At 47.1% G+C, this 27827-nt stretch overlaps 1 protein-coding gene across 2 annotated transcripts in view; it reads right to left on the minus strand.

Moving 5' to 3' along the window:
• The window catches only part of ADCK1 (aarF domain containing kinase 1), a 112988-nt gene that overhangs the window by 15897 nt on the left and 69264 nt on the right, over nt 1-27827 (minus strand). For both annotated transcript variants that reach the window (XM_011988264.1, XM_011988263.1), the window contains 2 exons: nt 17985-18143; nt 9259-9375 (listed from right to left, as the gene is read on the minus strand). In XM_011988264.1, the coding sequence (XP_011843654.1) occupies nt 9259-9375; nt 17985-18143 (276 nt within the window). The remainder of the gene's footprint in view (nt 1-9258; nt 9376-17984; nt 18144-27827) is intronic.

Below are 27827 nucleotides of genomic sequence, written 5' to 3' on the forward strand. Positions count from 1 at the left end.
CCAAAACCACACTGTTAACTAAAGCTACAGTACAGTGCCATTTAGGAAAAAAAAAAAGTCAATGAGAAATCTTTTAATTGTTCCACATAAAAAGAATGTGCCACTGACGATAAGTGATTTCAGTTATTATGCAATGCCTTTATTCTCTAACAGCAGGGAGGGGGAAAAACCAGGAATCTATAAAAAGACTGAGTAAAGAATTAATTTAGTAAATAATATTTAAATCAATGAGTTATTTTTGGACTTTTCTCAAAACTTGAATTGGCTAAAAGTACTTTAATTATTCTATAATTACATGGATTAATTTATTCCCACCCTCAAGAGAGAATCTATTTATGTTCCTGGGGGGGCCGTCTTAAAAGAAAGGCCAAGATCCCTGAAGGAAATAGGGGGTTGGTGTTACAGGATATTGATAATCACATGAGTAGCCTGATATTAACTATAAGGAGGTTAATCATTCAAACTCTTCTGCCTTTCTTCCAGTCTCTGCCCAGGCTTTCTGAGGTACAACAGCATGAAAGACTAGACCAGACCTAGAGCTTTTTTAAAAAAAAAAATACAGGGCCTCACTCTGTAGCCCAGGCTCAAGTGCAGTGGCACCATCAGGGCTCACTGCAGCCTCGAACACCTGGGTTCAAATGATCCTCCCACCTCACCCTCCAGAATAACCAGGATTACATGCATGTGCCACCACGCCCAGTTGATTTATTTTTTTGTAGAGACAAGGTCTCACTATGTTGCTCAGGATGGGATGGTCTCAAACTCCTGGTTTCAACTGATCCTCCCACTTCAGCCCTGTCCAAAGCACTGGGGTTACAGGTATGAGCTACTGGTGCTGGCCTTAGAGCATTTTACCATAATCTCCACCCTATCCCCAGAAACCACCTTTGGGATTTGTAAGCCTCAGATTAAAAACAGCTTCCCAGCATGGAGCCCAAACTTGTCCATGGGTGGGGCAATCTTGGACTCACAAACGTGAGGTGTAGTCTCTGAACCCTAAGGTGCTGGGAACCTCTTCGACCACACATGGTGTCGGGAGAGACAGTGAGGAAGAAAGAAAAGGGGCTTTGTGAGGCTGAGGCAGTCAGATGGCTTGAGCCCAGGAGTTGGAGACCAGCCTGGGAAACATGGTGAAGCCCCGTTTCTATAAGAAATACAAAAATTACCTAGGCATGGTGGCATGCACCTGTAGTCCCAGCTACTCCAGAGGCTGGGATGGGAAGATCACCTGAGCCTGGGGAGATTCAGGCTGCAGTGAGCTGAGATCATGTCACTGCACCCTAGCCTAGGTGAGAGTGAAAACCTATATCAGAAAATAAATAAATAAAAAGAAGAGGCGCTGAGTAAAATCACAGGAAACTGGGAAGTTACTCTAATTTAGGAGCTCCTAGGCACCTAGTGAAAGCTTCTCTAGGTTAGGATTGAAAAGGAACATCACAGAGAGCCATGGCATGGGGTATTTAATGAGTCTCTCTGGCCAGAGAGCCTCCTCAAGTCTCTGGCCAGAGACACTCATTAAAGTTACCCAGATACCAGCGCAGGTGGGAGGGGTCCTAGGGCCTTTGGCTATGGGAAGACCCAGAGAAAGGGAGGAAAAGCAGAGACATCTGGCATCTCTGGCCTTGGACAACAACTCCGTCCAAAGAAATACTTTCCTATCTTTCCATCTTACCGGGGTCAACATGAAAAATGGGGAAAGGGTTTCTTCACTATATGTTTCCCCCATCTTTTGGCACATCATGTACTGCCAGCACCACAGGACACCACAAAATTCCAAGGGGTAGAATTCAGCATCATTCAACACGTGATGAGCACATATGCTGGGCCCAGCACCGTACCAAGCGCTCTGTTTCAGTCATCAAACGATCCAGTGGGTTACTCGCTTGTATCCCACTTTACGAAAGGAAACTGAGGCTTCAAAAGGGTGAGTAGTTTCACCAAGGTGGCACAGCTTATAAGTAGCAGAGCCAACACCTGCATCCAGGAAGGCCAACTCCATAGCAACACAGTTACCCACTCCCGACACCTTTGCTGTTGAGGAAATAAATGTCCAGGAACTCATCTCATGCATCTGGACCCCTCTAATATCCCCGAGCTCTTTTAAATATTTGGTCCAAGACGCTATGAAGGGATGGACGATGGAAGAAGGTGTTTTCTTTTGGTGATTTTGGTAGAAGGTCTTCATGCCTCTGCAGCTGTTCTGTGTTGGTCTGGGCATCTTCTACCAGAGAGCCAGGCAGGCCCAGCAGGGGAAAAATGACACTGAGCCAAAATGCAAATGTCCTATTCAACTGGAGGTGGTGAAAGGGGAAAGGTAGAAACTTTAGCATGGCTTTTACAGTGGGGGCGAGGGGAGGGGGTCCACCATAGGCTTAATGGATGACTATTACCCAGCTCCAAGTCTTTGTACTCAGAAAATAGAGGTAAGCGGGCAGGAAGGGGAGCGAAGAGGATTCTCAAAGATTCTATGGAGGAAGACGCGTCTCTGTGAATCATGACCTCATGAATAAGTAACAGTCACATTATTTTTACAAAACTTCAGTTTGCAAAGTTCATACAATGACCCTATGCAGTAAGTGATGTTATCTCTCCAACTGCATAGATGAGAAAACTCACACTCAGAGGATGTCACTTACCCAAAAGGCACCGGCCAATACACAATCTCAGGAGCCCTAACTCTGAAACCCTATGCTCTTCCCACCCAGCACCCAAGCTCTATGAAGCCTCACCCAGCCCCACCCTCTCCCACGCTCTGCTCACACCTCTATTATAGCAAGTGCACTCAGTGCTTGCACATGGTAGCTGCTCAATAAAACATTTGCTAAAAGCAAAAGTGAGACCCTTTCACTGCTCCTGCAATGACACGGGATGGAATTGCTTACTAGAAGAAGCATAGCAACGGCTTCTGGCTAAGCATGGCAAGTGGAACCCAGGCCACTGACTCCACTCCTTCACGAACCCCACAAAAGTGACTCTAAAAGTAGGAAAGAAGGCAAAGACCCCACCACAACAAGAAAAGAGTAGAGAGGCAACAACAGAAGGCAAAGTGAGATAAGCAAAATTGTGTTTGCTGCAGGGAGCTACTGAGAAGTGACTCGGCAGGCTAGAAAACATGGACCCCTAAGCCGGCAATAGGAGAGCTTTATAATTATTACTGCTGAGCCTCAAGCAGGCTCAGAAACTGAGGGACCCTGGCACCTCTGAAAATGAGATTTGGGGGTTCTGAAAAAGAAAGATTAATTGAAAGACTTTAAAAGTACCAGCTAAAGCCCCAGATCCCCACCCAACCCTGAAAGAAGATGGAGACTGACGCTCTGGGAACAGACGGGTTCTGGAGGCTGCACCACACACCAGAAGCACCACCCTGAGGATGGCAGACTGAACCTAAGTCCACGTAATGACCACTGAGGAGCTCTGGCACTCTCGCCCCCTGGATCCCATGTCTCTGGGACAGCCAGGCTGGTGTCCCTTCTCAAACCCCATCCCAATCTTCACGGACAGCAGTGTCTGCCCACCAGACCTCCAGTCATCCGTCCCTGCTGCCTCTACACTCCCGTCTCTGTCACCTCTCTCTTGGCTAATTTCACAAAAATTAAATTGAGCCTCAGCCTTGGCAGGATCTTAAACACACACTCACTGAAATCCAATTAACCTTCGATAAAGGTCCGGCAATCAATAGTGGTTCTGTGGCTCGGGGAGGCGCCATCCAGCCCGGGAAAGCGGACTCCTGCACGACCTTTACTTTTAATGAGATCAATGACAGTCATTGTCGCCAGCTCTTAGAGTGACTGGCAAATATGATCAGCAGGTCAGGCCCTTGGTAATATCTGCTTCTGGGCTCACAGACACAAACAAACAAGGGCCCCTGCAGGCTGCTGGCTCCCGAGGCCTGTGCTTGCTGGCAGGTGGGCACCCCTGGGCAGGGCTGTCTCGGGCCTGGAGGTACAGATCAGCAGGGTGAGCGCAGATGGCACTCCTGGCAAGGCCTGGGCCTCTGGCTTCATGTTTGAGTATGCGGAGTCCTGAACTTCAGTGAGTGTCTGAACCGCCTGACAGTTTGTTGAAATGTAGATTCTTGCAAACTTCTACAATCCTTTCCACCCCAGATTTGGATTAGTGAGTTTGGAGTAGGGTCCAGGAATCTGCATTGTTAAATAAGCTCCCCTGGTGATTTCTTTTTTTCCCCTACAGTGATTCTAAAAGAGATTGTTGGTGAACAAGTCTTAGCTCTCACCAAGCTGAAGAATTAAGGTTCCTGGTTAGAGCCTAGCTAGTCCAACACCTTCGATAAGCATACTGAGGACCAGAGAGCGGATGTGATTTGCCTAAGGTTATACAGCAAGGTACTGGCAGGACAGAGATTGAACCTACCCGTCTTGCCTGCTAAACCGGTGTTTCCCTATCCAAGTCTATTGGGCCGAGTGGGACTGGGATGCTGTAGAGTGAGGAGGCCTCTTCAAAGCGGAGTGAGGCTGACACAACAAGTGGTTGGAGATGATCTGGATCCACCCCCACCCAAGAGGGGTCCGTTCTACAGCCACCTTCTGGGATAGACATCTGCTTATAGCAGCTAAGATGCCACTAGTCACACTACACCCCAGGATTTAGAGTAAGACTTCTGCCCCCTGTCACTCCTATCTAGCCCTGTACCTCCCTCCCCAAGGAATGCTCACAGCCAGGCCGCCCTCAGGAGGGAGTTACTCCAGGGCTGGCTCGCTGAGTACCACAGTCCTAGGGAGACTTTAGAACCTGAGGAGTCTATCTGAAACTTTCAGGATTGTGGAATGTTTCCACACACACACACACACACACACACACACACACACGCTCCCCCGTAGTCTTCTACAAGGCCGTGGCTTTGATGTTGGTTGGTAAGAGGCATGATAGATTAATTTATTCAGAGTAAGGCCTGTCCCTAATCTACTCCCAACACCATTGATGGTAAGTGACAGTACTTAGAGCACCGTAGTGGCCCATAGCCCACTGTGGGGGTTTCTGCGGAAGTAAGTATTTAATAACGTCATCTCAGACTGCCAAAGAGCTACCAAGTCATGCAAAGCCTAAAAGCCAGGGACCGGGGATTAAGAAATTAACATAGCGTGGCATTACAAGGATAGACCAATGAAACAAAATAGATTCCAGAAGAGCCCCACATTGATGACGAAGACGTCAGATCCCAAAACTGCATGATTCCATTTATGTGAAGTTCAATAATGGGTGCAGGTCATCTGTGGTGGCAGAACTCAGAGGAGCATTAGCTCTGGGAGGGTACTGACTGGAAGGGACATGAGGGAGCTTGCCAGGGGGCTAGAAATGACTTGTAACTTTATCTGAACAGTCATTACATATTATATCCAGATGGAAACTTACTGAGGTATACAATTAAAATTTGTGACCTCAGGTAAGTTATCTTCCCTCTCTGAGTCTCTGATTCTTCATCTGCAAATCTGAGACAATCAGACCTCCCTCGTAAGTTGATAATGCAGACAGCTCCTGGCACATAGAGCCAGGCAGTCAGTAAACACTAATGGTTAAAAAAAAAAAAAAAAAAAAAAAAAACGTTAGGGAGGTAGAAGAGAAAAAAATAGCCCAATGACAACAACAACATTCATCTCAGTATCAGTTTGGGGTACTTACTGAGCACACGCCAGGCACTGTGCAAAGCACTGTTTGTGCATTAACTCACATCGTCCTCACAAAATCACTTACTTACAGATAGGTATGATAAAACACAAAAATGTTTATATGAAGTGATCCTTGATGTAAGCAAGAAGGAAAGGTGTTACATTCAGACACTGCCTTGGTGCTGGGCAATGCTTCTCAGTCGGTGCTGAGTAGTTAGTTACCAAGTGGCTCCAGGTTCCAGCAGCCCAAGGTATTGGGTTGGTGCAAAAATAATTGCAGTTTTGGAATGGCCCGAAATAAAAAACAAAACACACAATTACCTTTGCAACAACCTATAGATCCCTGGCAGGGAAATGGAGAAGGTAGAGGGGCAAGGACTTTGGAGTCATGCAGATCTGAGTTCAAACCCTGGTTCTACCCCTGCTAGCTGTGTGATATGGGGCAAGTTGTTTAACCTCTCTGAGCATTTGCTTTCTCATCTGTAAATGGGGTTAATAACATGCTGCATAGGAGATCTGTAATGAGTAGAGATTATGTGCGTCATATGCCTGGCACATATTAATTGCTTATAATTATTATTAGTTATTATTTTTCCCCAAATAACTCTGATATCAGCTTGCCCCACTCTGCATGTCCACAAGAAAACGACCGACACTCTCCCCCAGGTCTGCCTGGTAAGGGCCAATCTAGGGTGTGAGGCTGGTTTATTCACTCGTTCACCGATGAAAGGATGTCTACCAAGGATCTGCTCTGCACAGACCACTGGCTTTGTCTACAAGGTATCAAAACAGCGGGGAGGCAGGAGCAGATGAGACCAGGCCTCAGAGGGCACGCCCTGCCCAGCTCCTACTGCCCAGCTCCAGCCTAGCTGCCCCCTCCGGCCAGGCACCGCGCTCAGTCATAAGCAAACAACCACACTAGAGCGCACCTTTCTGTGTTTGCATTTATTTTGAAAATCAGCATTGCCTCTGATTAAATGCCATTACAGTTCTGGGCTCACTGGATCCAAAGAGATTAATGGACTTGAGGGTGCTGCTGGAATGAAAATGCCTCCACAGCTGGTAGTAAGTAAATGCCAGGAACCTGGCAGGGGTGAGGCCTCTGGGATATTTCCTGATCAGCAGGCGACAGACCCTATTTCCCTTTAAGGCCATTCAGGAAAGGCCAGAGGTGGCCTCCCATCCCATCCAATCCCTTCACCACTGGAACCAAAGACTGTATTCTGCCTGAACGCCTCCCACGTACCAGCCTAGAAGCCACCAGTGAAGGCAGCAGAGTCAGAAGCCCCTACTTGTGTTACTGGCCAAGTGACCTCAGGGAAGACATTTGCTCTCTCTCAGAACTTTTCACCCCATCTGTAAAATAGAAGGAGGAATTATTTTTCTTATCCCTTTCCCTCCAAGCAGCAGAACTCTTCCAGAAAAGCCCAATAGGAAGCTCAGGCATTAGCGAAGCTGCCCTGGGGAAAGCAGGGTGCTATCTGTTTCGGTGTAGCCTGCCTATACCCCACACACCCCCCAAGGCCCTCGAATGGGTTATTGAAGCACTGTTCCCTAAGTCAGGGGACAACAGCTTTTCTAGAAGGCCTGAGCCAGCCACAGCGAACGTTTCGGCCAAGCTCCTGGCAGCAGCTCTGTGCACTTTGATGTGGCCCCTCCTTTGTGGCCTAACAGGAAGAGTGAAATCAGGGAGACCCGGGTTTTAATCCCACCTCTACTAAGCCGTGTGACCTTCTCTCTCTGAGTCTCTGATTCTTTGTCTGCAAAATAGAGACAATGAGACCACCCTCGTAAGTTTATTATGGAGAAAAGGGCCTGACACAGGGAGTTAGGCATGCAACAAACGCTAATGGTAAAAGGAGAAAGAGCGAGCAGAGCCCAAAGATAACATAAGGAAATCAACAAGCACCACCCAGCTACTCTTCTGGAACGCTAGCCACACGCTAGGCACTGTGCTCAGCGCTGTTTGTACCCTAACTCACATAGTCTTCACGACCCCTGGACATGGGGAGTAGAATAGAGAAGAGCACTCACAGCCAGGTGTGGTGGCTCATACCTGTAATCCCAGCTCTTTGGGAGACCGAGGCAGGCAGATCACCTGAGGTCAGGAGTTCGAGACCAGCCTGACCAACTAAAGAGACCAACCTGTCTCTACTAAAAATACAAAATTAGCCAGGCATGGTGGCACATGCCTATAATCCCAGCTACTTGGGAGGCTGAGGCAGGAGAATCACTTGAACCCAGGAGGCGGAGGCTGCGGTGAGCTGAGATTGTGCCATTGCACTCCAGCCCGGGCAACAAGAGCAAAACTCCGTCTCAGAAAAAAAAAAAAAAAAAAGCAAAAAAGCATTCACCTCCACTGGGTGTGGGCCCCTTCCTTCCTTCCTTCCTTCCTTCCCTCCTTCCTTCCTTCCTTCCTTCCTTCCTTCCCTCCCTCCTTCCTCCCTCCCTCCCTTCCTTCCACCCCAGAGCACAGAACATGTTGCTGCACTCCTCAAAACCCTGAAGTAACTCCACAGTGCCTCAAGGTCACACCCTAGACCATTACCTTATTTCCCCACACACCCCAAGGAACCCTGCCCCAGCCCTGCCAAACTTCACCCATTCCCTTCCCCTTCTTGCAAAGCCACTACCTGGAAAATTCCTACTCATCCTGCTGGGGACACCAACCTGTGGCAGGCCTCAGTGCCTCTTCCTCACTCTCCCTGGGGTTCTGCTCACACCCTCTCACTGCCTGAGATACAGTAGGAAGGATTTAGATGTGTATCTGATTCTAATGCTAAGCTCTGGGGACTGGGTCTGGTCCTCCTGTGAGCCCCTATACCTAGCATACAGCAGACACTCTTAAAACGATCAATGTTGAGCCTGGCCACATGGCTCACACCTGTAATGCCAGCACTTTGTGAGGCCAAAGTGGGAGGACTGCTGGAGACCAGGAGTTCCCGATTACAGTGAGCTATGATTGTGCCACTGCATGCCAGTCTGGGCAACAGAGCAAGACCCCGTTTCCAAAAACATAAAAATGAAATTATGAATGTTGTTGAAAAAGTACAAATCCACCCATTCCTGTGGGAGCCTGTGGCAACCAAGAAGCAGAAACTGAGGGACAGGTCCTACCCACTGGCCAGTATTCCCTGGGACAAGGGGGATGGAAGGGGGGACACACAAAGCCCACCTCTTTTTTCCTGCTTTAGGAGGCTGATGCAGTTGGCTGCTGCTGTTCCCTTTTTGCCTGATCCCTTGAGATCTGGGAAGTGGGAAGGAGAGGGGAGGACAGGAAGAGGGAAGAGACAACGGACAGGCCCCACAGAACCAGAAGGATTAAGTCCCACTGATTTTGCATCATTGTTCTCTGTGGCCGCTTAGCTTTGTGGGCCTCAGATGGTGCAAACGAAAAGCAGGTAATGGCAGAAGGGGCTCCGCATGCCCCTGCAGGCTGCCATGTGCACAGGGTTGGCCTAAATGACCTGAAAGAATCTTTCTTGCTCAAAGTTTATAATTCTCCAGACAATGGGCCCCATTAAAGACAGGGGGGCCAGACTCTGAGGCCTCACCTGGACACACAGGCACTTCCTGGGCAGCCTCGACCAAGCCCACGTTCCCTGGCACAGCAGCCCTGAGCTCTTGACCTCACCTCATTGACGTCGATCTTGTTCCTCTCCATGTAGTCTCTGTCATTGACCTGCCCGCCGTCCACAAACTCCATCAGGAGGACCCGCTCCGTGGACAGGTCCCAGTGGATTCGGGGGACCTGGGATAGGAAGGGACAGGTCAGATGGTCTGGGGAGGCTGGGAGTCGGGCAAGGACGACAATGTGGCACAGCGAGCCAGACAGCAACAGAGGCTCCTCCCAGAGCAAGGGAGAAGAGGCCCAGGAGGGACCTCAGTGTTGACAGTGGGGATGGGACAGTCAGGCCAAGAGGGAGGCCAGCTACTCCACCTCTGCTCAGCAGGCCTCCACCCACTCCTTTAGAAACCGGCTTTGCCGACTCTCCTCAGTGCCTTCTAACACTGTTAAGAGCCAAAACTAAAACTGGGACTTGGGAGGAAAATGTTGGAACGTGGAACGCCTCATACCTGGGCATTGCTATTAAGGATATTTCCTCTCCCCATCCCACCACCAGGCCCACTTCGGGCTCCTCCCTCTGCCTCCAATATTTCACCTGGGTAATGGGTGCATTGTGTGTATTAAGCAAATGACTGAATTTTGACCAGATGATAAATTTTGTTTCTCATGCCTGTTTCCTGTAGGAAAACATGTTTCCTGGGGCAGACAACATTGGATATTAACCCAACATCTATTCCCAATCCTGCTCTTCCCTAGGGATGAAAAAAACAAAATACTGGGGCTAGTTGGGGTGCCTCACACCCGTAATTCTAGCACTTTGGGAGGCCGGGGCAGGTGGATTGCTTGAGCTCAGAAGTTCAAGGCCAGCCTGGGCAACATGGCGAAACCCTGTCTCTACAATAAATACAAAAATTAGCCAGGCATAGTGGTGCGTGTCTGTGATCCCAGCTTGGGAGGCTGAGGTGGGAGGATCACTGTCAAAGTCACAGTGAGCTGTGACCTTATATATCACACCACGGCACTCCAGCCTGGGCAGCACAGCAAGATCCTGTCTGAAAACAAACAAACAAACAAATAAACAAACAAATAAAAAAACCTACTTTCCTTGCCTGCTTTATAGTAGGTATGGACATGTGATACAGTTCTGACTTATGAACATAAACGGAAACCTGCTAGGGGATTCTGGGAAGGTTTTTATTTCTTTGATTAAAAAAAAGGGGGGGTATTTGCATAGTGCTACTCTTCTTCCATTTCTCTTCCTGCCTTGAAAGTGAACATGAATGTGATTGTTGGTGCTATAGCAGCCATCTTGCAACAACGAGGAAAAATAAAAAAAATTATAAAGAACTGAGATGCCAGCTCTGATACTGTCAAACCATCAAAACCACGTATCAGTAGGCAACCACTGCAAACCTTCTTGCTATGTGAAGACAACGAATTCTTTTGTTTAAGGCATTCTAAATGAGGCTTTCAGTTGCCTACAGACAAATGCATTACTAACATACACTCTCCAACCCTCTCTGACTCTCACAACACTCAAAAGCCAAAAAGAGAACAGATTTCTCCAGGAGCAGGCAAAAGATTGGAATGCAACCAGACTGCCATGTGAGCAAGGGACAGCTACCAGTACCCCCACAGCCAGGAGGGAGGAGTTACTGGGCTTCCAGCATGCCAAGTCTCCCCCAGATTGTGAGGAGTTTATTTCCTCTTACAAATAAAGAAACATGGGCAGCTTTTTCAAACGTTTTGGAGAGTAAGATTTTCCTTTACCCTGACCACCCAAATTCATCTAGCAATAACATAGTGGCCCTCAAGTCAACAGTCCTTAATTCTTAATTAATCTTTAATTCCTGTTCTTAATTCTGCTAATACTGTTGTGTCTTAGACTAGCCACTTAACTCCTTTACATCCCAGTCTTCCTCACTGGAAAGCAGAATTGTTTCTGCCCTAGCTCAGTAAGGAGCTCTGAGGATAAATGGAGGCTGTACATACAAGTGAAATGCTCTAGTTGGAACAAAGTTTCCAAAAGAAAGCAAGGTGTTATTTTGGTTTGCTGCCTGCCTGCGGTTTCTGCCATTTGAAAATCTGGGCCAATAGAGAAATCTGTAAAACTGTTACTTTGAACTTAAAATTCAGACTTGCTTGGCATTTTTCAAAAAGTTTCTTTTTGAAAAAGTGAGTGCATGTTTGTTATTGTTGCTTTGTTGGTTTTTTTTAGAGACAGGGTCTCATTCTGTCACCCAGGCTGGAATGCTGTGGCATCATCATAGCTCACTGCAGCCTCGAACTCCTGGACTCAAGAGATCCTCCTGCCTCAGCCTCCCAAAGTGCTGGGATTACAGGCGTGAGCCACCATGCCCTGCCTGTTGTTTTTGTTCATGGCTTCCAAATGAATGGGACATAGTTTCAGGTTAAATTCTTCCCTGGGGTTTGTTTGGAAACCTATGTTTGACAGTGGGCCCCTAAGGCTCTGGAGACAAGAGGTCAAATCTCTAGCCAGGCCCATCAGAGGCAGCTTAAAAAACAGCGAGGGGCTGGACGTGGTGGCTCACGCCTGTAATCCCAGCACTTTGGGAGGCCGAGGAGGGCAGATCACTGAGGCTGAGGAAGGAGAATCGCTTGAACCTGGGAGACAGAGGTTGCAGTGGGTGAAGAGTACGCCACTGTACTCTGGCCACGGTGACAGAGGGAGTGAGACTCCATCTTTAAAACAAACAAACAAACAAAAAAAACCGCTAGGAAAGAGTCACAGGTGGAAACAGAAAACCCCCAGGCTGGAGCTTCCCTGTGCTTGTGCATCAGGGTCCTGGGTGTACTGGGGTTTCCCCCTCTGGTCTCCCTGCAGACATCACCATTCCAGTCTAACCACAGAATGTGCCCCTTGCTTCTGCTGCTTAAATCTGAAATGACTAAAATATCAAACCTGGGAAACAGCGGAATTTGTCGTGGGAGCTTCAGAACCCCAGGTGCCCCTGGACAGACATAACATGGAAATGACTGCAAAATGCCAAACTGCTCCTGCTTAGTTAAAAAAGTGAGCTGCCCCTAAATCACCAGATGGGCAGGAGGACCTGGGGGTGTGGGGTGAAGTGAGCGCCCACATTTCCTGTCCTATGCTTCTTCCATCAAGGAAGGAAAAAACGAAAAAGAGACATTTGAAAGAGTCAATAAGCACCCCACACTCCCCACTCCACCCCCAAACAAAGCAAAATGAAACTCTAAGAAGCTCATGGCCAGGGTGCTCAGTGGCCCCACCAGCAGGGTCACACCCTGACCATTAGGACCCCTGGGTCCAGGGTCTACCTCTTTGTCACAGAGCAGAGGCCTCCCTCCTGTGGGCTCCTCCAGCCTCCCACACTGATGCCAATCTGGACCCCAAGAAGGAGGGTGACGATTAGGGAAGTTCCAGCCCAAGACCCTGGGCCTCAGCCTCACAGTCTGGCCCTGACCTCACATTTCCGCTTTGTTTCTATGCTTTGGTCAATGTGCCCACGAAGCAGGCTGTGCCTGGCTTGTCTGAGACAGCGCCCATCATCCTGGGCCCACAGTCCTCCTGGAGCCTGAGTCCAGCACAGCAGAAGGCCTGGAGACCTGGAGTCAGACTGGAATATTTGGAGTGAGGCTGCTGGCTGGAGCTCCAGCTCTGCCATCTAAAAGTTGTGTGACTGTGGGTAAGTTATATAACCTCTCTGAACACCAGTTTCCCCACCAAAAACATGGTGATAATGGTTACAGTGGAAGCACGACCCCACCCCCGCCCCCATTTCCTACTACTATGAGCAGAGTACTGGCACTCAACACGGAACTAGACACTAGCAGCTGCTGGAAAAAACATTGATTGCTCTTATGACGGCCACATGGAGTTTCACAGAGGGCTCTGATACACACCAGGACTGAGAGTTATGCTCTAGACAGTTCACTGAAATTCACGTCTTCCCCACAAAGTAGAACTACACGGAGGGGGAACGTGCAGGCTCTGGAGCAGGCTACCTCTATTCCCTGCCCCTTAGTGGTGAGCCCTGTGACCCTGAGCAAAGGGTTGATCGCTCTGGGCCTCAGTCTCCCAGCTGATGATATGGGGCTGGTTATGGCACCTCCCTTGTGAGGCTGTTGTAGGGATTAAAGAGTAAATACATACAAAGCACACTGCAAAAAAAAAAGAAAAAAAAGAAAAAAAGTTATATATTAATTACTATACATCAGTGGTTCCTAATCTTTGAGATTCATGGGAAGCTATCATACTTCCCAAAAAGCAAGCATCTCCTCAGGGTTTGTCCACAATTTCTAGAGTCCTGGGCTCCTTACCTCACACGAAGGAACCCTGGCATGGCCCTGCACACCTATCCCCACCTCCACACACATAGAAATGCTCTCATCACTTCCAGTCCCAAACCTTGTGGTTACAAAGCTTCTCCCCGCCACCTTGTCCCCAGTTGTCCCCCAGGTGAGTCAGAAACCCTACCACTTGTCCTGTTTCCTTCCCCTAGCACATACGCTCTACTGCCAGATCCACTAAGCCTGGCTTTAACCATTCAGCCTAGCTGTCCCCTCACCCTCTCCCAGTCCCCCTGACACCATATTTGCATTCAGTGCTTGTCTGAGGCTGGCAGATTTATAGCACAGGGCTGAGGTTCTTAAACCCCACATAAGCACCAGAAGATGCCTCACACACTGAGAGGTAAACTCTTTGCGGAGGCTTAATTATGCACAGATGTTGTGATGGGGAGCCAGTGTGCAAAAGCAATCTATCTCCAGTTTTAAGATCTGAACTGGGTTCACAGTGCAAAATTCACTTCCCGCTTATTATGTGTTTAGGGAAAATTAATTACTCAAGAGCCTTAATTCCACCACTGTCTTAGGAAGGGTGTGCAAGTTTTGGAAACAGCAGGTCAAATTGGTATATTCATTATTTACCCATTTGGCATCCTCATCTGAAAACTGTGTGTGTTATTGTTATTATTGCATGTCTTGGTCTGGCACTTGCCAGTTGGCCCCAGCCAGGGGACAATTTTGCTGTTTCCATGGGAACAGTGGAGGAGATGGGTCTGTCTGGCTCACATAGTTCTGGCTCTGAGGGGCACCCCTGCCGGTAAAAGGCAGCAGAGTATCCTGAGAGGAGCACCACACTTGAAGTCAGAAAATCTGGGATGTTGCCCTAGCTCCTCTACTTAAACTGTCCTCTGCAATATGGGCTGATGCCTGCTGGAGGGACTCAACACCACAGTACCTGCAGAGTGTTCAATGCAGCAGCTCCTGATGAAGAAGAGATATTCAATATATATCACCTATAGTCAATACTTCTTAGAAGCACTCACTGGAGCCCTTTACCCTGAGTAGAATTACGTACTTCCTGTTAGGAATCCACAGAAACACAGACAAATGCCTGTCACGGTGCTAACAAACGTGCACTACAACAACACGTTGCTGTATCTGTCCCTCCACTAGATGAGAAGTTTTCCAGAGCAGGGACAAACCCCAGCTCCCAGTACAGCAACAAGCTTGGGAATAAAAGAAATGGGATAAGCAGTAGAAGCATGTCTTAGACTCTATAGCATTATATTAATTAGTTAACATTATCACTTGTCTAAAAGAGCCAAGTTTTCACTGAACTGGTGTGGTGTGAGCTCCAAGGTTGGGACAGTGACACCAGACCTAGGCTGCACTCCTGGATTTACGCACACAAGAGGGTCTGTACATCCACATGTACAATGGCAGCCAACAAAATGCCAGTCAAGCATATTGTGAGAATGGAGACAGACCCGACCCTCACCACACTCAGCTAAACTTCTTCTTGGGCTCTATCTTCCTCCACAGTCAGTGTGTCAAGACACTGCACTGATCACCACAGCTGTGGTTCTTCCTCCTGTGGATTCTCAAGTGGTTAGAATAGACACATCTTCAGTCGCTCCATCCCTGTGAGTCAATCGGGAGAGCAAAAGTATAAACACTTCCTCCATTTCTCATGACGTCTTCAAAAGCCACAAGGACACCTTAGTCAAGAACGATAGTGTCCCCTCTCCCTGATCCAACGTTCTGAGCCATCCTCCCCAAGAATAGCACGGCTTGACTGTTGGCTCTGGAACCTGCACATGGAGCTGCTGAGGGCTTGGTGACCCCTCTCCTGCATTCCCCAGGCCTGCTGAGGAAGAGGGAAGGGTGATCTCTCCTAGAGTTGGAAGCCAAGCTCAGTGTAGACAACCAGAAGAGCCCTCTAAGCCCTGCACTGCTGGGAAAAAGGGGGTAACCCTGTGTAAACAGGCATACACCTCAGGAACGACAAATGTGTTGGAAGAACATGGTGTGACATACATCTCTCTCCCCAATTCCTGTGTGCCCTGAGAGAACATCAGGACGGTCCTTAAAGACCAGCTCCAGTTGGGCGCAGTGGCTCACGCCTGTAATCCCAGCACTTTGGGAGGCCAAGGAAGGCGGATCATTTGAGGTCAGGAGTTTGAGACCAGCCTGGCGAAAATGGCAAAACCCCGCCTCTACTAAAAATATAAAAATTAGTCAGGTGTGGTGGCACACACCTGTAGTCCTAGCTACTCGGTAGGCTGAGACAGGAGAATTGCTTGAACCTGGGAGGTGGAGGTTGCAGTGAGCAGAGATTGAGCCACTGCACTCCAGCCTGGGTGACAGAGTGAGACTCTGTCTCAAAAAAATAATAATAATAAAAATTAATTAAAAAAAAAAAAAGGACCAGCTCCAGGGCCAGGCACAGTGGTTCATACCTGTAATCTCAGCACTTGGGAGGCCAAGGCGGGCAAATCATTTGAGGTCGGGAGTTCAAGACTAGCCTGACAACATGGGGAAACCCCATCTCTACTAAAAACAAAAAAAATACAAATATTAGTCAGGCATGGTGGCACATGCCTATAATCCCAGCTACTTGGGAGACTGAGACAGGAGAATCACTTGAACCCAGGAGGTGGAGACTGCACTGAGCTGAGATCATGCCACTGCACTCCAGCCTGGGCAACAAAGCGAGACTCTGTCTTAAAAAAAAAAAAAAATACCAACTCCAGTGCCAACTTCTCCACAGAGCCTGCCCTGACCCAGTAGGCCATGGGAGTCCCTGCTTCTGAATCCTCAGAGCACACAGAAGCCGTACTTCTCATGGGGCCCTGACAGCTGCGACTTCATATTATCTGATATTGTTTCCCACATTAAGTGTCTCTTATTACATAGAACAGTTCTGTTATAATACTTGTTTTGAAAACACAAATTTATTCCAATGCAATGGATATGTTAGGGAACAGTTTGATCATAATGCAGATTTTGGATGTGCTTATGTGTACTATCATCTGCGAGAAACACTGGAATGCAGAAAGCTGCATCCAGCAGAGCCGTGCCACATTGGAATACACAAAACAAACACACCTCGACATCGCTGCGAGTCAGTGAGTCACCCACATCTGGCCTTACAACTTTCTGTCCCATTTCTTTTGTTGTTGTTGTTCCTTGATACGGAGTCTCACTCTGTTACCCAGGCTGGAGTGCAATGGCACGATCTTGGCTCACTACAACCTTTGCCTCCTGGGTCCAAGCGATTCTCCTGTCTCAGCCTCCCGAGTAGCTGAGATTACAGGATTGCACCACCATGCCAGGCTACTTTTTGTATTTTTAGTAGAGACAGAGTTTCACCATGTTGGCCAGGTTGGTCTTTAACTCCTGACCTCAAGTGATCCACCCACCTCCACCTCCCAAAGTACTGGGATTACTGTCATCAGCCACCATGCCTGGCCTCTGTCCCATTTCAAAGGACTCCTCCCACCATCTCACAAAACGAACAAGCAGCAACCCTTCTGACGCCCACTTCCACAGCAGGCTCAAGGTAAAGTGCCATGTGTATTGTGGTCTTACGTATTTCTTAGCCATTTAACATGTGTGAAACTATGCTACTGGTTTTTATTCATTCTTATCTTCTTTTCTTTTCTATATTACTGTATTACTGATGAATTTTTTTTTCCTTTTTTCTGAGACGGAGTTTCACTCTTGTTGCCCAGATCTGAACGCAGTGGCGTGATCTCAGCTCACTGCAACCTCCACCTCCCGGGTTCAAGCGATTCTCTTGCTTCAGCCTCCCGAGCAGCTGGGATTATAGGCACACGTCACCACGCCAGGCTAATTTTTATATTTTCAGTAGATACGGGGTTTCACCATGTTGGCCAGGCTGCTCTCGATTTCCTCACCTCAGGTGATCCACCTGCCTCTGCCTCGCAAAGTGCTGGGATTACAGGCGTGAGCCACTGTGCCCAGCCACTGATGAACTTTTTTGAGTGTTGTACCCCTAACTCTATTTTCCCCATAAGCTCTGTGGTTTCTGTTGTGTGATTTTGTATAACTGAAGTATTTCTAGAAACACATACATTTTGTTACAGCAGAACCAACTGTATAAGCTGAGGTAAAACACATGTGTTTAAAACAGTCCCAGCGTACAGTAGTGTTAGCTATCAGCGTCGCCATTATCATCATCATCCCACGCCTCATGGAGGCAGAGACCACAGCATATAGATTCTTGGCTAGGGCTCAGTGTCTTGCAGTTGTCGTTTATTCAATAAACATCTGTTTAACTGACTAATGGGTCAACAATCACACTTGATATTTCTTTGCAAATTGCCTTCAAGGGATTTAATGCACATCACCAGTGACAAATCATTCATCCTCAGTAAGAGGACTCAGAAAGAAGATGTCCCAATTATGTCCTGAAAGGGATACTCCAGGCAGGGACCCACATACCACCACACTCTTCCACCAGACCGCCATGCCCCCCATTGCCTCGTCCCGCCTACCTTCAAGAAGTCAAAATGCTTGAGCATCTGGGACACCTTCTCAGCATTCCTCCCTTCATTGAGGAAATCCAGCTCCAAAGGCAGGTTCTTCTTGGCTTCATCCACAAGCCACATAAACTCAAACTCTGGGAATAGCTGCTTCACAGCCAGAATGAGCACCTGAAATCCAACAAGCACCCCAGTCACGGGGTGGGCCCACAGCACACACCAAGCGACATTCCCTACCTTCCTGCCTGGTTCTCCTCTGGAGTAAGGGAAACTGCTCCCCTGAGGCCCATCCCTCCTCTGAATTCCAGGAGGGAAACATAGCAGGCCCCTGCTCTCCCATAAGCTCGATACTCTGCACCAAGTCCAAGATGATGATAGCCCAACAGCCAGCATCGGTAACCATGACTACCATTTGCTGAGGGTTCCCCTCGTGTCCAGCACTAACTAAGCACTTATTTTTTATTTTATTTTTTAAGTTCTGGGATATGTGTGCAGGATGTGCAGGCTTGTTTCATAGGTAAAAGTGTGCCATGGTGGTGTGCTGCACCTATCAACCCATCACCTAGGTATTAAGCCTGGCATGCATTAGCTCTTTTTCCTAATGCTCTCCCCCACACCCCAATCCTTGCCCAACAGGCCCCAGGGGTGTTGTTGCCCTCCCTATGTCCATGTGTTCTCATTGTTCAGTTCCCACTTACAAGTTGGAACAAGCGGTGTTTGGTTTTTTTTTTTTTTTGTCCTGCATGAGTTTGCTGAGGATAATGGCTTCCAGCTTCACCCATGTCCCTGCAAAGGATATGATCTCATTCCTTTTTATGGCTGCACAGTACTCCATGGTGTATATCTACCACATTTTCTTTATCCAGTCTCTCATTGATGGGCATTTGGGTTGATCCCACATCTTTGCTATTGTGAATAGTGAACTAAGCACTTTACTTACTACTAAACTTAATTCTTGCAACAATTCTGGGAGGCACACAGATACACATCTTATCATCCCTTTTCTATTGTTGTTTAGACAAGCTGTCACTCTGTAGCCCAGACTGGAGTGCAGTGGCATGATCACAGTTCACCACAACCTTCACTTCCAAGGCTCAAGTCATCCTCCCACCTCAGCCTCCTGAGTGGCTGGGATTACAGGTGTGCATCACCACGTCCAGCAAATTTTTAAAGTTTTTTTTGTAGAGGCAGGGTCTCACTATGTTGCCCAAGTTGGTCTCAAGCTCCTGTCTTCAAGCAGCCCTCCTGCCTCAGCCCACCAAAGTGCTATCCCATTTTATAGATGAGGAATCTGAGGCTCTGAGGGGTTATATGATTTTCCCAAAATTTTCCCAGCAGGGAATCACTGAGCTAAAATTCCCCTTGGGAATTCCACAGCCAACTCCACAGCCCTTGCTCTGAAGCACTTAGCTCAACTGCTCCTGTGGCTGCTCCCCGATCTGTTCCTCGTGGTCTGTTCACAAAGCACTGGGAGGGTGCTGCAAATGTAACTGTCGCTACTTTATTTCTTAAGTTGAATGTTTGGTGCTTGAACATTTATAATACTATTTTCTATACTTCCTGTACATCTAAAATATTTCATAATAAAAAACTAAATTGGAATAAGAAAACACGACTAGATCAGACAAGAGGAGAGAGAGAGAAGGAATTTGACCACCTGGATGAAAAACTTAGATTTTCGGCAATTTGGCTCCACTGTGGATTCTTGAGTGATGACATGATAAGAGGGGATTTTAGAAGATTTATCTGGCATTCAGGGGTCAGTTTAATGATGTGAAATTAAAGAAGGGCCCAGTGATCTGTGCATAGCATACCACAGCCCCCTCCATGGGCAGGGACTCAATCCTAAGGCTGCCCCACCACCAGGGCTCTGGATTTGAGATGGGTGCCCAAGTTCCTCGATGATGGCTCTGTAGTGGGTGAGCAAGGGTGATACCAGGGACATAGGAGGTGTTCCAGTATTCTGGGAGGGAAATAGAAGGGCCCTGATCTCCCATAAGCTCTCCTGCTGGCATTCAAAGCCAGGCCTGGGGAGAAGACTGACTGACTGACCCAGTAATTCTTAGTATAAATGACAGTCCGAGTTATCTGAGAACAACCATCTCTAACCCTGGCTACAGCAGATGGCAATAAGAACTAACAAGCTGTGGGCCTGATGGTACCAAAAGACCTTCCCCTTCCCATCTTTCCAGAAAGGCTTACTGAGCCCTAGATAAAAGCCTTGTCTCATGCTTCTTTTTGCCCTGTTCTATGACATTTTGCTCAATGCTGTGTTGGCAAAAGAAATCAATCTAAAGCCAGACTATTAACTACAAGGCATTTACAGCTTTGTTTTCAAGCCCTATGTCCTGGGTGATGTACCAGATGCCATTCTAAAAAGAATCATCACACAGCGTTATCATGCTCAATTTCTACCAAAACTTCTTTTAATTACATTTGGCTGTAGTTTAATTTCTTTTGAGTTTTGTCTGGTCTTTCATGGGCTAGACCTATGACCTTATGATAATTGATTTAGTTTATGTTTTGTTTGTATCACGCAAGACTAGAAGGGAGAGGGGGCAACAGAGAGGCAACAGAGAGGCCCGGACTGTACGCCTCAAGCCCTGGCACCTGGGCATCGCAGCCTCCAGCATCACATCCCATCACAGTGCCCTCAGATGGCCCTCGGCAGTGACCAAAGCAGAGGCAGAGCAAGTGAACAGGAAAAAGAAGAGATTCCCTCAGGCCCACGCGGAGGCCAGTCATGCCATCTAAGTCACCTGAACTCTACCTTTCTGGGCTCGGAATTCAGGCAAGAAAAGCTTTCCAGCATTTTGTTCCAATCTAAACTCCAGAGGGTCTCACCCGAGAGGGGCAAGGAAAGGGGCCACAATGAGGCTCTCTCATTTGTTCAATCAGTATTTACTGATTACCCTCTAGGTAATTACCATGGACCAGATGTGGATATGCACAGAGAGCTACCTGTAGCCCAGTGAGGTCTCTACTTGAGGGTGAAGCTTCTGGCCAAACAATAATTCCTCATCATTTGTTGTATGGTCACTGTTTTTTGTGAAATTTTTAATTATCATTGATATCCAAGCAGCATTGAAAGGCACATTAAAGGTTTTCCAGTTACTAATCAATTATATAATTAGTCATTATTAATACTATTCATTATTATTAACACTTGATAATACCTGACATCATTAATCATAAGCAGTCAATTTTATTAACTAATATTAATTGCTAGTAACTAATTAGTAAGCTAACTCGTAACACAGAAAACTTTACATTGCTCATCGAACTGGTTTCTAAGGCATCCTGTGGGTTGTGGGTCACTTCCCTGGTTACTTTAAAATGAAGGGGGTTCTTTGAATAGAAGTCAGTGGTTCTCAGATTTATGCAATGTCACCATCCCCTTTATAGGAGCTCACCAATTTTAAAACTTGATACCAGCTACAAAGCCCAGAAAATGAACATACATAATTTTGCACATAATTCAGGGGGTTCACCAACCCCTTGAAATTCAGTGGGTGGGGAGGGGGTCAGGTTAAGAGTCGTCGGGTTCAAGTAGTTTGGGCTGCTGCCATTTTTAGACTTTTCTTGGCTGAAGAAAGTAACATAAAACTCAGTTTCACCGTCTGGTTTCATTCAACTCTGTTCTTAAATGAATCTACTTAGCCTACCTTAAGCAGATTCATTTCAATTTTTCTTTTTGACAACACATGCAATCAACTAAAATAAAACAGATGTTGTTATCAATTTGACTTTGATTTTTCTCCCAAAATGCATCTTCTCCATAAAATTCTTCTAACAACCAATGTTTCCACCAGTGCCTACCAGCTACTCAACACTCTGCAAATGTTTATTGAATACTCACATGAATGAATGAATGAGTAAATGAATGAACAAATGAATATTTCAAAGATTTTGTCTGCTTCTCTGAGATAATTATATGTTCACATGTGTTATCCAAAGAAAATGAGTTTTTCTGTTTCTGAGGTTTTAGTGGAAAGAGCCATAACTTCTGAATTTGGGAGAATCATAATTTCAGAAAGCCTGAGAGTTCTCTACTTGAGCTGGAACCTTAAGAATCAATCAAGGTATATTCAAAAATTAATACTTCCTTCAAGGTAAAACAATGAAACTATCTTCCTATAGGGTCATTGGCTTGCAGGAGGAAAAATCAATCATGGGCCACACAGAAATATAATGGAAAAAATGAAGAGTCACACATAAGTTTGAAAACTAGTGAACAGGCCAGCCGTGGTGGCTCACACCTGTAATCCCACAGCTTTGGGAGGCCAAGATGGGCAGATCACTTGAGGTCAGGAGTTCAAGACCAGCCTGGCCAACACAGGGAAACCCCATCTCTACCAAAAATTTAAAAGTAGCCAGGTGTAGTGGCATGTGCCTGTAATCCGAGCTACTCAGGAGGCTGAAGCAGGAGAATCGCTTGAACCCAGGAGGCAGAGTTTGCAGTGAGCCTAGGTCATGCCACTGCACTCCAGCCTGGGCAATAAATAGAGAGAGACTCCATCTCAAAAAATAAAAAATAAAATAAAATAAAACCAAGAAAAGAAAAGAAAAAGAAATAAAACAACTGATTGTTATTTAAAATAGCAAAAGAGAAGGGGAATTATCATTATTTAGTTCCTACTACACGCTAGGCACTGTGCTATGAACACTTTACACACACACTTTCATTTAATCCTTTTCTTGCCAATTTTACATAGTAGAAAACAGGAATTGTCAAAACAAAATCTGACCTGGGCTTCTCTTGTTCATTCTTTATGCAGCCCTGCCTCATGCAACACAACACAACGACACAGGACAACACAATAGGAAGCTCAAGATAAGGCAGAGAAGGAGCTTTGTAAACTATAAAATGCAACTGGAAATGCAAGTTACTGTTATCAAGTTATTGTACATTATAAAAGAAATAATGTGCTATGGGAAAACAGCACACTAAATAGAATGCCTGTACAGATCCAAACTGGTAAAAATGAATGTTCAACAAGAGTTGAAAATCAATTCAGAGTGATGTAAATAGCTTGCCATTCATTGGGTTTATCTTTGTTCTGATAAGTTATTAAAGTACACACTTTTTAGAAAATAGATTTATAGGGTGAAGTTTCCTTGGGTGGCCCACATCTCTGGATACTTTTTAATATATATTTTAAAAAATAAAATCGCTGCTGGATTCTGTGCCAACGCAAACATTGCCTAGCCACCCACTGCTCAACCAACACATTTAGTAAGGAAACAAGATGAGGCTGGGTGCCGTGGCTCACGCCTGTAATCCCAGCACTTTGGGAGGCCGAGGCGGATGGATCACCTGAGGTCAGGGGTTTAAGACCAGCCTGGCCAACATGGCAAAACCCCGTCTCTACTAAAAATACAAAAATTAGCCAGGCGTGCTGGCAGGCACCTGTAATCCCAGCTACTTGGGAGGCTAAGGTAGGAGAATCACCTGAACCCAGGCAGTGGAGGTTGCAGTGAGCTAAGATCGCACCACTGCACGCCAGCTTGGGCGACAGAGTGAGACTCTGTCAAAAACAAACAAACAAACAAACAAACAAACAAACAAGATGGTAGACAAAATGCACTGAAAATGCTGCTCAGAAAAAGTCAAAAACATGACTGCCATGGGTTTTTACTTTTTGAGACCCTTGACCCTTGGGATGGGCCAGATGACATCAAGCAATAGATGAGATTTATTGCTCAGGCCAAAGAGTCCCACTCCAACATAGCCGAGCGCCTTGGGGCCCAGTGGTGCATGAAGGGCATAGTACTTGGCAATGTGTTAGATTCCTTATGGGTGAGAGGGTAAGGGAGTGTTCCTCATCAATTCAGAAGCTGGAGAAATAACTGGGAGTGATATAGGGTGATTAGGACCTGGGGATTATGGTAGTCCCACAGCTCAGGGATCATCTGAGTCTTACCCTGCCCTCAAGCAGTGAGAATGGCAGTGAGATATGGCCCGCTAAGCTCCCCAGTGTTGTGGGTAGAAAAGAACTGCTGCAAAGCCAGCCCGCCAGCAGACGGATGGACTATGCTTCATCAGTTCACCCCCTCCTGCTGAATCATTGTTCCAATCTCTGGGCCCAATTAGTCTGGCTCTGGACAGCCACTCAAATCAATAAGAGTCACTGGCCGTGCATCTAGAAGTAGAGTTGCCCCAACTATTAAGGGACAATATCAGGTGATAATGACAAAGCTGAAAAAACATCCTTGGCTCTGCCTTTTTCTTTTGTGCAAAGTCATCGACACCATCTGATTCACTGAACACCATTTACTGAGAATCAGCCTCCCTCCCCTGCCATCCTTCAACAGCCTATCCTAGAGGCTCTCTCCTCTCTCCAAGGGAGAAGGTTCATAGGAGACACAAAACTGCCAGGTTCACAGGAGACACAAAACTCTAGGGTGGTACATGCTACTGGAGGCCAAACCAACAGCCCATCTCCCCCATCATCCTGGCTAACACAACCCCAAGTTTGTACATCCTTCACATCCTTCAAGGAAAACAGGTCTGAGAAGGTGAATCATGATCGGTTTAAGACAATCAAGGTGGTCTCAGTTTTCTTGCCAAGACTGATTTGGGAGTGGGCATTACTTCTTGACAATAAGAAATGAAGAGAACTCTGCTAGGGAACTCTTTTTTTTTTTTTTCCTGATAAATAATATGAGGATGTCACCTACTTGTAATGCCAGAAACTGTTGCCGCTGTGTTGGGACTATGCTCGGTGCTGGCTCAGGAGGGCAAGCCAGGAAGCTGAGACAGCAGTGCGAAACACGGAAAGAGTCTGAGTTGTTACAAACCACAGTGAGGTGCTGGGCTGTCAGCCTTGGAACAGGTGACCCAAGTTCCAGACATCTTCACATGTGAGATAATAGGGGTTAGCATTAGCTATACCACTTTCAGTTGGATTTTCTGGTTCTTAGAGCCAACTGAAAGCATCCCAACTGATTCAACCAGTAGTCACCACCCCCTTGTTCTCAAAAGTCTCACCCCTGTAGACCTCTATCACCCTGTAAATGCACAGTAGTTATGAGTTTGGATGTAGAAGGTCACCTCTTAAAATGCAAATATAAAGAGGTTAAGCCTATCGGTCACGCTCTCTTTACTGTGAATTGCTTTCATCAGATTGCTTTCCTTTTTTTTTTTTTTTTTTTTTTTGAGACGGAGTCTCACTCTGTCGCCCAGGCTGGAGTGCAGTGGCCGGATCTCGGCTCACTGCAAGCTCCGCCTCCCGGGTTCACGCCATTCTCCTGCCTCAGCCTCCCGTGTAGCTGGGACTACAGGCTCCCGCCACCTCGCCTGGCTAGTTTTTTGTATTTTTTAGTAGAGACGGGGTTTCACCCTGTTAGCCAGGATGGTCTTGATCTCCTGACCTCGTGATCCGCCTGTCTCGGCCTCCCAAAGTGCTGGGATTACAGGCTTGAGCCACCGCGCCCGGCCGCTTTCCTCTTAAGACCAGGTTGTGATCAATTACAGGACAGAGGAGAGTGCACAAGAGTGGGAGAGAAGCATATGGGCATACCACACCTGGAGGTGGCATGAAAGGAGACATAGAGGGTATGCAGAAAAGTAGCTTTGCCTCCTCTCTGTCCCTAAGTTTCTGGTAGCCCTAAATGTCCCCTAGAAGTCATTCTTCAGGCCAAGAATGCTTAATACCTTTCTGGGATTGTCATTCCTAAATATAAGACACCATTTAGGTCTCAACACAGAAAAACAAAATATCCACTTCAAGTACGAGCTTCTTGGTTTTCCACCAGAGAAGGACCCAGGCAGGACTTTTCCCACCAGAGATGAAGCCCAGTGAGATGGCAGTGTTACCCAGTGCTGCTGCTCATCCTGACAGTCCATGGGGTGGTGGCCTCAGGCCTCTGTTCCGGCTGTTCTCCTGAAGGGTATGAGTGTGGGTCTCCGGTTTGCCTTGTGGTCCCAGCCCCAGAACTGCCTCAGCCACTACTAAGGAGCCACTCTGTACTCTGCACACAGCCTGCCAGGCTGTGCTTCCCAAGAAAAGCATGTGATCCTTACCTCAGGGAGGAAGATGCCAAATCTTTATTACTGCTATTATTGCTCCGACCTTACAGCAACTATCACTTAGGGAGGCAGCAAGAAAATGCAGAGAAAAAGCGACAGCTGTCCTCCCTGTCCAAGTGGGCCCTGATGGCTTTACTACGCAGAGGCAGCTTCCTGCCTGACTCAGGAGTGGCTTCTGGGATTCAGGAAACCCTGAGATCCTCCAAGTCTCCCAGTTCTCTCCCAGCTATGGCTGCTCCACAGCTGCTGACAGGTGTGCCAGAAAAATCAGGTTTGTAGGTAGATGCTCAGGGCCACCCGGCAACCCTGCTCTCCTGCCCTGGTCAGCCCCCTTTCCACTGCACAGAGTAGCTATTCCAAACCTTCACCCACCTCGAGTCTCCAATGCTACCTTCTACCCCCTCATTCTCAGCAGATGGTCTTGCCTCCCACTTCAGAGAAAAAATAGAGGCTATCAGGCTGCTACACACTCTGCTGCCCACTTTCCCTCCCCCTCTCCTCTGCCCCACACACTCATCTGTACCCAGCCTTCCCACCTTCCACTGGGCTTGAAACAAAGGTTAAGGTTTTCACCTGTGTTATTCATTCCCAGTCACTTGAATCTCCCTCAGGACTTGATCTAGCAATTACTTCTCTCTGCCGAATCCCCTAATCTGCCCCCTTCCCCATCAGCTACAATTCCACTCAAGTCTCCCCAGTATTTAATCCTATGCTCCGCTCGGACCACTACCCTAACTCTCCCGAACCTTCCACAGCTAAATATCTGAAAAGAGTACATTCTCCATGAAGAGTCTCCACTTCCTTCAGTCTCAATTCCCTCTCACCCTGATCAGGCCATTGTAGCTGCTCTTCCTAACCACCCTGAATCGCCAAATCCAAAATACCCTTTCCAGTGCTTTACTGATTTGATCTCCCATTTGACAACGTTGAGGAATTCTGGCAGACTATGTTTTCCAAAATGGCTGCCATAGTACCTCCCATTCTAATTCACTTCTAGAACCCTGCCACTCTCCCATTAAGAGGTAGAGTCTATTTCCCCAACCCTGAACTTAACTAAGGGGGCCTTTGTGACTGCTTCATCCAAAAGAGTAAGAAAGAAGTAATCCTATGTGGCTTCCAAGGCTGAGTCACAAAACTGTGATGTACTTTCAGCCTTATTCTCTTGGGTCACTTGCTCTTAGAACTCAGCCACCATGCTGGGAGGAAGACCAAGCAGCCATGTAGAAGCTGATACGGAGAGGAACTAAGGCCCTGGCCCACAGCCCCAGTTAAGCTCCCAGACAACAGCTAGCACCAACTTGCCAGCCAGGGAATGAGCCACTCCAGCCCCCAGTCAAGCTACTCCAGCTAGTGCTGCATAAAACAGATGAGTTTCTCTACCAAGCCCTGGCCAAACTGCGAATTCATGAGCAAAACACATGACTGTTGTTTTAAGCCACTGTGTTTTGAGGTGACTCATTATGCAGCATTAGATAACTAATATAGTGTTTTCATCTTTAACTTTTCTCCACTGAATATAGCAGCATTGCACAATCTGGTTCTCCTCCAGTCTCTCTGATCATGCTTTCTTAGTCCCATTCATGAACTTATCCTCTTGGGCTCACCCCCAAACAATGTTTTGCACAGTTTTTTCCCTTGCCTTCTTTCTTCTTGTTGCTGTCTTTTAAACTCTATATACCTTCTCTGAGTGATCTCCACTATTCCCCCAGATTCATCTATCAAGAGTATCTTTACTCATAAATGCCGAATTTGTATTCCAGCCTGGACTCCAGACCAACAGGGATATTCTTATCCAAAACTGCCAAGAGCACTATTTTACCCTA

Source organism: Mandrillus leucophaeus, unplaced genomic scaffold, assembly GCF_000951045.1.
Source record: "Mandrillus leucophaeus isolate KB7577 unplaced genomic scaffold, Mleu.le_1.0 Scaffold326, whole genome shotgun sequence".
In the NCBI taxonomy this organism is placed as follows: Eukaryota; Metazoa; Chordata; class Mammalia; order Primates; family Cercopithecidae; genus Mandrillus; species Mandrillus leucophaeus.